Genomic DNA, 12,529 nt, shown 5'->3' on the forward strand with positions numbered 1-12,529 from the left:
GATCAAGTGAAAGGTCCCTACATGAAGCCAAAGTGAACAAGGGCAAGACTTAAGAATTCTATATACAACACTTAACACTGAATGGCACAAAATTCCACACCTAAATGTAAACCAAATCCCTATCAGGTAAGCCTCCAAAAATTCTGCCAAAAGAAAGTAATAAGGACGCAAATCCACTTACTTAAAACTACAATCTCATCCAAGGGAGGGAACGAAGAGCATTTCCAAGACATGATTAGTTAAGCTTAGATTAGATTATATATTAACATGTTAAGCGTTGTAAAAGTTGATCTAGAAAAAAAAAATGCTGGATAATTTGCTAGACATCTACTTATATTTTTATGAGATGGTCCCCAAACATATACAGTTGAATGATGCTCCACAGTCTAAAACTCAAGTATCTTTTAAGGAAAACGAACATTCAACTATAACTTTGTGCCACAAAAAATAAAGTTTTATTGACACATCTAAAATGGTAATTGTTTCTCTAAATCTTTTGCATAAAGCAAGCAAATTTCAGAATTGACTGTTGGAGATAAGTATAACAAAGAAATTTAGGGTGTATCTTATGGGCAGTGTAGAGATTTCTGTAAGCTCAATGCATAAACTAAGCAAACCATTTGAGATGATTAACAGAATTGCAGCTAAAAACATGCAATCAACGATCTTTCCAAGAAATTGCATGTTATACACTCCTTTGCTTCACTTTTGCCATTGTTCCTTCATACTTCTTTATTGCAGGAGTAATTTGAAGATATTTTTGCATAACATAAATTATATTTATCCAGATTCAAAGCACACTTTGTATGCTCTGTGAAATAAAAGCTAATTCTTTACTCAATCATCAGTTGCCAGCTTGTCCTCATCAACTTCAAAAGCTTTTCTTGCTCGCTTGAGCTCCTCATTCATTGCAAGCAGTTCCGTACAGCGGTTAAGCTTGGGCAAATCCTACAAGATTAAAAACTCAAAATGTAAAGAAATTATTCAAACTTAGAAAAGTACACATACAAACTGTTGCTTATGTACTGTGTTCAAAAACCACTACAAAACCTGAAATTTAGAACCGGAAGTGCAAACTTGAGCAGTTACCAAGGACAACATTGCATAAGCCCCACAATTGTGCATATCAAGCTCTCCCACAGGAGACTCAATGTACCCAATAGCAACGTATTTTTGAAACTAAAATAAAATTGAAATTCTTTTTCTGTTAACTAAAAAAGTGATTATTTGTCAACTGTAGGTTATCAACAAAGATCAAAAGTAATTGCTACCCTGTAGAATAAGTGTACACTTGAAAGCCCATGTATATTTCATACTTTCAAATGCAAAGGGAGGATAAGCATGGAACTGTTTTCTAAAAATTCAAGTTCCTAGTATAAATCTTCCAAGAGCAAGACAAGCAAGAAATAAAATGGTAATTGGTTTCCACTATATATAAGCATAAGCATAGACAAACAATGAAGTGCATTCAATCCAAGTGACGAAGAACAGATTTAATAAATAAAAACTATGGACTTTCATTTCATCATCTAATTAATTGTCAAAGTTTGCAATGGAATGCCACTGTTAGAGAATCACCACCCTTGTAATCTTATCACAACAAAATTTGCATAGAGACCTGGGTTAGCTTTGTACGTAACAAAAAGGAAACGTGATTGCATATAGAATAGGGGTACCTTTGTATGTAACCCTGTCGCTCAATATGATAATGTTTAATGTTAATCTCCATCAATGGTTGAGTTGATTAGAGCTATGTTTCCTCTTGCACCAAGTTACTAAACACTGGTTTAAGCTTCACTCTATCTGGAAACTGAACACAGAATAGGTGACTGAACTCTTCTAACAGTCAAAGTGGGTAACAAAAAGGAAATATGCTTGAATAGAAGAGAATAGCTGTAGCTTTTTACATAAACCTATTGCTCAATATGATAACGTATGGAATAAGAATACTACAGCTCAACCAATATAACTAGGAGTATGGAAAATCAAAGTTTAGAATATAAGTTGTTCTCCCATAATTGTGAAGTTGGGAAGCAACGATGTATACGTAGTTGCAATAAATATATGCTAGCAGATACCTTTTACATTAGAAAACAATGTGTAAGATGAAGAAAAGCCTAAAAGGAACTTAAAAAGAGATTGAACCTCCACCATAACCTAAAGAAGGATTTGATAGCATGTCCATGCCTCTTCAAGGTTTAACATTCTCATGTCCCCTCTTTCCTTTGCATAATAAATTATATTTTTAAATTAAAAATAGTTTTGTTCAACACTAAAAATAATATAATAATATTAATAATAAAAACATAATTTCAAATTTGAATTCACTTCGGTGCCAATTTGGGCCCTTGGGTCCTAAAATCAAACAGGTATAAAAAGCTAGCACTGGAGAAGGTTTGGATAATCGGAATTTGCATATTTTTCCAGTTTATTCTCAGATTTTGAATTTTCTTTGAGGATGAAATCCATCAACAGCTAAAGCTGTAGGTGAGGACACAAACCTTATCCTCAAACATCTTGTCTACTCCACTCAGGGGTGGCAGAAATTGATAGATTTGTTTGTAATTCGGGGAGTGGAAAGCTGGAATGGATAAGAGAAGCTTTAGGACACTGCCAACATCCAATCTGAGTCATATTTGCATGAAAAGAATTTATGAGGGGGTCGCCAGCAATTCAGGTTTCAATAATCCACATTGCCTTTACTGCCTTCTGGTCGTCCTTCAAACAGCTGAGCAGGCAAGGAAGACATTCATACACTTCAAATTGGTGCACAAACTATTGGTGACTTCAGCTCCAGGTCAATATTCACACCCGGCAACCACAGACAATCAAACCCTACTGGCTGCAGGCATATTTGTGAGGCAGATCTTGCCAGTTACACCGAACTAGGAGTGCACCATTCTATACCAGGAGTATCTCAGTCTCAGAATTGTGTCATTAACCACAGGCAAATTGGCAATTATGTGTGACAGGTCAAGATGAACTGTGAGTCAGATTTGTCTCCATGTAAGGAATTTCTTGGTCAGTTTTCAGATCTGTACTGTATCTATCATTTAGAGGTGGGAAGTCTAAAATCGAAGATCCATTGTTGACATCATGACTCCAGTTAGGGACTGAATTTTCAGAATTTCTGTAAACAGCATCTATTCATTGTTTATAATCAGACCAGGACTAAATTGAGATCTCAAATTTAAGTGCCGTACTCCTCAATCTTTGTGAGCAAAATGTTATGGTGAAGTGTTTGACAGTCTGGCAGATTAAGTTGTTCTGTATGTATTTTCTGAATCAGCCATTATATGGTCAGATGTCTGATAAACAAGTCTAAGTCTGTTAGATGACTTGTGTTTGAATAACTTGCTGTGAGGTATAATTGTCCAGTTGTTTATAATCAGCAAATTAAAATAAAAATGAAACATATCGATTCAATTTCCTTGAAGGCTTATTACAAACATTTGAAAATTTAAAGGACACATCAAGAAGAAAAAAAGGTCAGACCCCATGGACTTGGGAAGGAGGACCAAAAACTTCCTTAACAAAAATAGTTCAAATGCTTTCTCTACGAATTATTCATGTATAGGTAGACGCAGTTCTAGTTGTGCAATCCCTTCCAATATCCATAAAGGAGAGAACTCAAGAGCCTTAATGATAATGAAAAGAAAAAAGGACAATTCAATGAGGATAAATTCTGATTGTAAGGATCGCCCTAGGGATTTTATCTTTTTTTTGCTCCATTCCTATCATTGAGGAGACATTAGATGAGCTTAACAGAGCATCTTTTTCACACATGCTGTTAGAAGATTATGTTATATTAAATACAAACTAGGGAAGAACAAATTTCATGATTAATATATTGCACAAATGTGGAGTATCGTGGCCGTTCCTTTTTATTCAACCCACATTCCCTCTATCTTCCAAAGCCAACTGAGACACCTTCTAGATGAATGCATACCCCAAATGTAATGAACACTCTTTCATGTGGCACTTGATTCCTTCTTTCTGAAGAATTTTTAAGTTTTGACACCCAATGTAATCAGCTTGGGCTATGTTAGACCTGCAAAACTTCACCCACAAAATATGCATAGCTAGTTTGATTACAGTAGAGTGTCTACATGAGCATTGGTGAGCCATTTTGACTTAGATATCTTGCTGCTGAAGGCAACCTTGCAACAATTTTCACTGAGAATGAAACTAACAGCAGCTCCAAGGCAGCTTGACTATTTCTATCTCACAATTCCTCTTTTTCGCATTTGAAGATCAACATGACTAGTAGCTGAAAAGAAAAGAGTAGGGGAAGGGAGGATAATGTATTTCAGAAAACTGTTTGAGAAACTAGAGTCAGCATAATGTCAAAGAATCAAACACAGAAATGAATACCATGCAATCTACTCTGAAAGATCCTTCAAAACCAAGAGTATTGAGCTCAAGACTAGAAATCAAAGTTTAAATATGAAGTTCAAGAGAACAATGGATTGATTATTGAGAAGGCAGATCTCAAATTTATTAGGAATGACAGAGATGATGAACACTAGACTGGCGAATCTGAAACTCCATATCAAAATAATGTCAAAGAATCTAATGCAGAAATAAATAATGTGCAGTCTATTCTAAAATATCCTTCATAACCATAGATGATAAGCTTGAGAATAAATGTCAAAGTTTCAGTGTGAAGTCCAAGGGAACAATGGATAAATTATAGAGAAGGCAGATCTAACGAGTTTGACCTGACAGAGATAGCGGACTCAAGACTGGTGATTCTAATTCTGATAAGCCTTTACAGGAGGAAACTCCATATCTGGATCTAAATCTAAACTCTAAAGCATAGTAGGTGCTTGTGTGTGATCTGCATTGTAAGGTGACATAAACAAGCTGGAGTTCATGGTGGGTTTGGTATTTTCAATATAAAGTAAGGCCATGCAGGTTTAAAAGGTAATTGTATAGCAGTATTATATGTGACATCAAAGATACAAGAAATAAGCAAAGGATATATGAAGGATTAATGTGAGAGAAATTACTGTGAGAAGGATGTTTGACTGTTATGCTGCCACCAAGTTCATCTTTAAAGACAAGCTGTCTTAAAATAAATTGTGTTTGAACTACCATGCTGCCAGCCAAGTTTATTTCCAAAATTTATGAAAGAAAGGTGCTATGTGGGGGATGCAGACTATCACAATACAACCAATTTGTTTCAAAATTAGAATTCCAAGAAGTTGGAAATTGCATTCTGACAGAAAAATGTATCAACTTGAATAACGAATAAAGTTGCTAACAACCTTCAAGTGTGTGTTGACAGGCTTAAGATAAACGTATCACTCTGCCAATAAATTTACCAACAAATTTCTGTTAAGAAAACTTGTTGTAAACTCCAGGCCATTTTCAATTATTTCAAACGTTGACAATTTCTAGTGGATTTATGTTATATTGCTTATTTGAGATTTACACAAGAGGGAGGAGTTTAAGAGAGAATATGACAATTTGCCACTGGACATAAGGAGAGCCATAAAGTTTGGTCAAATGCCCCAAGAGCACAAGAGATGCTCAAGGAGCTATATGAGAATCAAGCTATTGATTTTTGTAATCCTCCACAACGTCAACTGTAAGTACTGGCATTCAACAGCTATTCAAATGCAAATATTGATATTTGTAAACCTTTAACCAAAGACTTTCAGATAAGTTTTATGGAATTCCATAGCAATCAAAATATTGATATATACTCTTAAAAATAATGTGTGAACGTTGAATAGCAATTGCATCCACATTGTAATTACCCACCATGTCACCTGTCTTAAGTACTGGCATCCAGCAGCTATCCAAATGCAAATATTGATATTTGTAAACCTTTGCCCAAAGAATTTCAGATAAATTTTATGTAATCTCGTAGTGATCAAAATACTGACATATAATTTTATAACTTAAGTGTAGATATTAATTAGCAATCAAAAACTGAAGGCCAATAAATTTTCTCAATGTCCTATAAAATTCTGGCCAAGATCCCTGTACCTAGACTTACAAAGGAGTTCCCTCAAATCATATCTCCTATACAAATTTTGTTGAAGGAAGATGCATTCTTGAAAATTTAAATTCCTAATTAGAAATGTATGCACTGGGCTAAAGCTTCTAATCAGAATGTTTGTGCTCAAGTTAGTGTTAATAAGACTCTTACTGATGCTTTTGAACTTGAACAATATCCGCACATTCCCTGATATTTTTAGTACATCGCGAAGCACTAAAGCATAAACCAGTCCCACCACACCTCAAAGCAAATTCAACCAAACAATAAAAAGAAAAGAGTGAATGCCATAAAAGAAAAACTATGCAGCTTTTGGAGAGGAAAAGGTGTACATACAATAAAAATAACAGGTTCATATTGTTAGGATTAAGGTGCCATCTACCTTTGTAAAACCTATGTCATATTGCATGGTCCTAACATCCTTGGAAAGTATCCTTAGGCACTTAGGAATATATTGGGAATCAATTGCAATATTTATTATCACTATTGTTTGTAATACATTCATGAGGGGTGATGAGTTCAACTAGCAGCAATAAAGGTGACTTGTAGACATGAATGGGATGGTTCATGGGATGTTGACAACTAGAATGGGATGGTTCATGACAAGTGAAAATGACAAATGAGTGACTACTGGGCTTCTCCAAGTGGGCGCTTGGAAAGAGGCAACAAGTGTCTCTTGGTAATCCATCATTTATTGCATTTAAAATTTTAATGTAATATTTCATTTCCAAGTTTGGGTGCCCAAATTGGAAGGGAAGTATTAGAGCCAAAACTGGTGTCCTTCCGTATTCCAAGGAGGCAATCCAAGGGTTAGGGACGTTTGGAATGAAGAGCCTTCTTTGGACACCTTGTTTGGTGCTTTCGAGCTCTTGGCATGTCTCCTTGAATGTAGAATTCAATATGAAGAACAGTTGAATGTACAGTTACTCTACAAAAACAAGGGCATGTTGAGGCATAAAGAGGTTGTTGACAAGTGCATAGGTGCTGCTATATTGGAGGCAAAAAGGAGAATGGAAGTGAATGTATTGTAATCTCATTTATTTGAAGATAATGCATACTTGGCCTCTCTTCTTGTTGAATTCTTTTCCCCACAAGGGTTTCTCTACATAAATCCCATGTTATGTGATGCTCTTATATTGCTGATTTGTGCCTCTTTGTAGCTATCTTATGATGATGTTATGCTTTATTATTGCAGTTATAAGTTCACATAAAGTAGTGTGTTCTACAGCCGTTGGGGACAGGGGGATGTGGGGACGGGTTTCGGGGATGGGGGTACAAAGGGCCTAAGTTTAGGGATGGCAGGGGGATGACAACAAGGGGGTGGCGGGGGAGGGTGGTGCTGATATATATATAGTACTTGAAAAACTAGTTATGAAAAGATATATAAGTATTATATTTCAAATGAAACTTTGGCAAATTAGTAGAATAGCAAAATCACAAATACTAAATAGTAAATACTAAGATTTCTTGAATAATATAAAATATGACAAATAAAATTGTCAAATTGGAGATTTATATTGTATCGAAAAAATGATTTATGATCATGATTCATCATTGGCTTATTGCTTGCTTAGAATTATAGTTTGATGGGGATTTGGGGGCAACACTAAAACGAGGTTGAGGGTAGCATCCCTGGCAAGGGTTTGGGTAAGAGAGAGAGAGATGTAGAGATAGGTCTAGATCTTAGGGGAGAGAGAAGAAAGTGAGATAGAGGTAGAGAGAAGGGATAGAGGAAGAGTCATAGGTAGAGAGAGGCCTAGAATTCAAGGAAGATGAAGAAAGTGAGATAGAGAGCACGAGAGAATGCTGATAGGAGATTACTAAAATTTGACTGTCTGAAAAAATTTAAATCTTCTAAAACTTGGAATCTGCATTATAACTCCTAGAGATCTGAAACCACTCTCAAACATCCTGCCAATAAATACATGAAATATAACTTAAAGTATAAGTCACATTTCAATATGTAAAGGAAAAAGGCATATTGAAATGTGACTTATACTTAAATGTTATATTTCATGTATATATCTAATGAAGAGAATGAGACTGGCTTGAAGACAAGGATGCCATTTTCAAAAATTTTCCACCATTTTTGCTTAGGTTTCAAATTTCTAAGTGGGGGCTATGGGAGACTCTTAGGCGTCTCTGAGACAGCTTGGAGACTCCTAGGAGTCCCCGAGAGCCGAGACATCCCAGAGATGTTTGGACGTCCCCAGCATCTTCAGACGTCCCAATGGTGGTGGTGGGACGGCAGGGGATGCCCACTCCCCCTGTCTCAGAGACGTCCCCATCCCAGAAACATGAGGGTTTGGGGGGGGAACACGTCCCCATGGTTCACTGGTTGTTAAGCATGATATGATGACTGATTCTTAGCATAATAAAAATGACGGATCTAACGATGGTAATTCCCTATTAAGGCAACTAATTTCAGATTCACATTTAAGTTTCAGATTTTCATATTGTAGAGGTCCAAGCCTACTATCTCATCCATTGAAGTCATAACTTGATTATTTGTATAGAGATTAAAATTTCTTAACCTTTGGTATTAGAGCCTACATATTTCTTTACACATATTGAAAAAAATTGCAAGTAACGCCTTTACATAGCAAAGGGCAACCATGAACACTTTTGAGTATAAATTTCTTGACATGGTGTGAAAAATGCTAGATTTACTCTATAGTCTGTTATCAATTGAATGGGCTAAGTTTTGAAGTTTGTCCTCTACTAATTTTCATTTATGATTCATGAATTATGGTGTAGCTATCAATTGTTAGTGTATGGTTCTCTTTTTAAATTTGAATTGTAAACACCCCTACAATTGATTTTAGAAAATAGCACAAGCATATCCATAATAACACAACAACAAAAAATATTACTTTGGGATATTTGAACAATGAATCTCATCCAATAAAATTAGCTGTCAAATACTTTTTTAGAGAAAGGAGTAAATATGCAAGTGCCTCAAGCATATGAAATTTCTAAAGGCACACAAGAAGTATTTTGAAGATACTTTGTAGACGTAGGGTAAGGACTACCAATTGGAATATAAAGTGATGTATTCGAGGTATAGGATGATGTAGAAGCTTGAACCAGACACAAGTGAGTAACCAGATAGATGCCATCAGAAGTTAGGGTAATGGTGCAAGCACTATTTTATTGTAAAATGGTAAAAATTGCTTGCCATATTACAGCAATTTAGAAGCAATGCAGCACACAGAGCGTCACCAAACTTTAGCTCTATTCAATTGGATTTGTACTATCAAATTATCAATCATTTCCCACCATGTTTTCAGGGAAGGAGATTTGAATATGGAGGAAAATGCCTCAAGAACAAGTAGAGAAAAATGATAATTTCAATAGATGGCACAAGGGAGATGAGACCATATACAAAAAACATATAAGAACACAATAATGTATTACAACTTGATCACAGATTAATAGATCTCAAACTAGCCTGGCTTCTCAAGGGGAACATAACCCAAATTTACACTGCATATAAGAGAGCAACACAATGTCTTCTTCAGCAAATGTACGGTAAATACAGTCCTCACAAACTAAAGCATACAAGAAACAGAACAATTAATTTGAGAGAGCTGATGAATTTTCCCATTTTTCAAGAAATAGTACGAACTGAAGAAACTATATAAACAGAGTCATTAAAAATATATGCACAAAAAGAAACAACACAAAATGCTTAAAATAATTTAGTAAGCTCTATTTTGTATGCCACTGCTCATTTGAAACCTCTTTTTTGCGAAGGATTCCAGCAAACCCCTAAATATGGATGGTGAGGATACCCAAGGGATGAGGGATTCCTCAGAAAACCTAGGGCAATGTAGTTCAGTGGATAGATTCAAGGGTGATGAAGAGTTGGTAGATTACGGTCTAGATCCCAAGGATATGGAGGACCCATTTGCTTGTCCATTTGCTCCTTCGCCTGTGAAACCTAAGTCCTAAGGATATGGAGGACTCATTTGCTTGTTCGTTTGCTACTTCACTAGTGAAACCTAAGGCAGAGGGAGCTCTTATTCCAATGAGGGAGAGGAACGTTTTGAATGTTGGAAGCACAGTTGGAGATTCTTTGATTTCCAATTTTGAGTTTTCTAAGGTTCCAGGTGAAGAGACCTTTTGTTTTGGGGTCAAGGAAAGGTTACAAACTTAGTGTCAGAAAAAGGTTTTGTCAGGAACTCTCTGAATTTGGAAGCTTTAGTCAGGTCGAAGAAGGTCAGGATTGAAGGACAGAAGTTGAAGGAAAGTGGGCAACATGCAAAAAGGCTAAACAAGATGATAAGGAGGGAAAAACATAAATGACAATGGGTAAGGATATATGCATGGAGCAGACAATCAAGCTGGTTGGAAAAACTTTGGTAGGGTGTTTCTTTGAAGTCCCTTTGTCGGTTTCCTCAGTCCAAAGTTATAGGGCGCATTCTTGGGAAAGTTTACCAGGCTACTCCTCTATTTTCCATATCTTGACAAGGGGATGGCTCGATTTTGTTTTTAAATTATGAGAAGCAATTAAAATTTTAGGTGAAAAAAGGTTTTGGTGGGCTTGTCCTTTAAATTTGAAATTGTGGCACTCGTGTTTTGATCGTCGCCAAGAGGTGATGTGGTATTCTCCAATTCAGGTTAAGCTTCTAGGTTTACAATTGGAACTGTAGAACGATAGTTTCTTATGGGACCTTGGTAACCACTTAAAGAAAACCCTAATGGTGGATCCCTCCTACAAGTTTCCTATGTACACATCAATTGCCAAGATTTTGGTATGGATTTATCCGAGAGTTTGGTGGAGAGCATAGATGTGGAAGTCAGGAATTAGGTACTCTCTCAGACCTTGGATTATAGTGATGTGTTGCTTAGGTCTGGATCTTCCCACATTGGAAGAGTAGACAGGACTTCATACTTTGGTGGTGGACAAGGTATTAGCAGATGAGGTACCAAGGATAGTGGATCCTCAAGAGATTTTCACTCAAGCACTCAATAGTCGAGGTAATCCTCTCTTCAATTCTTTACCCTCCACTTATTTTCTAGCTCAAGGAGGCTTTATATTGAATTCAAAAGAAAAAATAGGGAGGAATGTCTTACGTAAAGAAGAAGTCAAGAAGCAAAATGTGTCTAGCAAAGGTTGTCAAAGTTGTTCAAAGAGAAATGTGTTACGCAATGATGTTTCGAATGTTTTGTCATTTGTCCAGCCTGGTCAAGGGATAGGACTTGTTCAGTCTCTATTTCTTCTTCAGGGGGCAGGGGTTTCCTCTTGTAACTCATATTAGCTTCAATCAAGGGGATCAATTGCAAAGGTTGAACCTGTCTTGAGGGGTTTAGGTCTGGATCCTAGGATAATTGCTGCAAACAGAAAATTCCATTTGTTACATGTGCAAAATAAAGTTGTGGCGAAAGTGTTGAAGGGAAAACAAAGAACCTTAACTTGGGCTCTTAGAGATGGACAGAACCCAATGTTAGAATTTCATAATCAAGATGCTTTCTATTAATATGAAGGGTTCGGGCAGCCAAATTATTTCATCACTTTGCTAATCATCTAAAAATGTGAATATAATTTGGGAATTATTAAATGATGAAGGTACAAGAGTTTAAGGTTTAAGAAATCTGTCTTTAGCAGGAATTCGACATTTTTCTTCCATTTATAAAATGCCTAAAGGGGCTAATCTGTCAGAGATAATGAAAGTTGCTCCTTCCCTCACCTAGTTACGGAGGAGGATAACACAAAATTGAACAAAGAGATCAGTTAAGAGAAGCTGGTAGGACCATCAAATTTACAAAAGGGAAAAAGTCCAAGGCTAGATGGTAGGACAGTGGAATTCTTCTTTGCTTTTCTTGATTTTCTTGGTAAATAATTGCTCAGAGTGGTTGAGGAGGTCAAAGCAATAGGTAGAGTACTACCTACTTTTAACTCTACCTTTCTGGCCTTGATCCCAAAAAAGGATAAGCCAAAAGACTTCAAAGACTCCAAACCAATCTCATTATGTAACAATCTGTATAAGATAACTGCTAAAATTTTAGCAACGAGATTTGAGAAATTTCTGTCAAAAGTTATTTTCATGGAACAAATTGGCTTGCTGGAGGGAAGACAAATCCATGATGTTGTTGGTGCTACTCAGGAAGGAATCCATGGCATAAAACACTAAAAAGCTTTGTGCTATGGTGGCAAAGTTGGACCTATAAAAGGCAGACCGTGTCTATTGAATTTACTTGAGAATCTAGTTAATTCATATAGGCTTCTCCTTGGATGTGGTAAATTGGATCATGGCTTGGGTATCCTCTGTTTCTTTTGTCGTACTAGTGAATGGGGCAGCTTCATCGCTCTTCGTTATGGTTGAGGGCTTCACCTAGGTTGTCCCCTCTCTCCATATCTCTTTCTTTTGGTGAGCTATTTCTGAGGCCAAAAGAATTGGAAGGCTGAAAGGGGATAAGATTGGTGAGGACTTCATTTTGACCCATTTGCTTTTTTGTCGATGATGTTCTACTTTTCACAAATGGGTCTCTATTTGAAGGGCGTGTGCTTAAGGAAAT

General features: G+C 36.4%; 1 protein-coding gene across 1 annotated transcript in view; it reads right to left on the minus strand.

The window, feature by feature from the left end:
* Positions 1–432: 432 nt before the first annotated feature.
* Positions 433–12,529, minus strand: part of LOC131038072 (transcription initiation factor TFIID subunit 13) — a 49,890-nt gene continuing 37,793 nt past the window's right edge. Inside the window, exon 5 of the mRNA XM_057970374.2 lies at positions 433–948. Within this exon, the coding sequence (XP_057826357.2) occupies positions 838–948 (111 nt within the window). The 3' untranslated portion in view covers positions 433–837. The remainder of the gene's footprint in view (positions 949–12,529) is intronic.

The sequence above is a fragment of the Cryptomeria japonica genome, chromosome 2 (genome assembly GCF_030272615.1).
Source record: "Cryptomeria japonica chromosome 2, Sugi_1.0, whole genome shotgun sequence".
Taxonomy (NCBI): domain Eukaryota; kingdom Viridiplantae; phylum Streptophyta; class Pinopsida; order Cupressales; family Cupressaceae; genus Cryptomeria; species Cryptomeria japonica.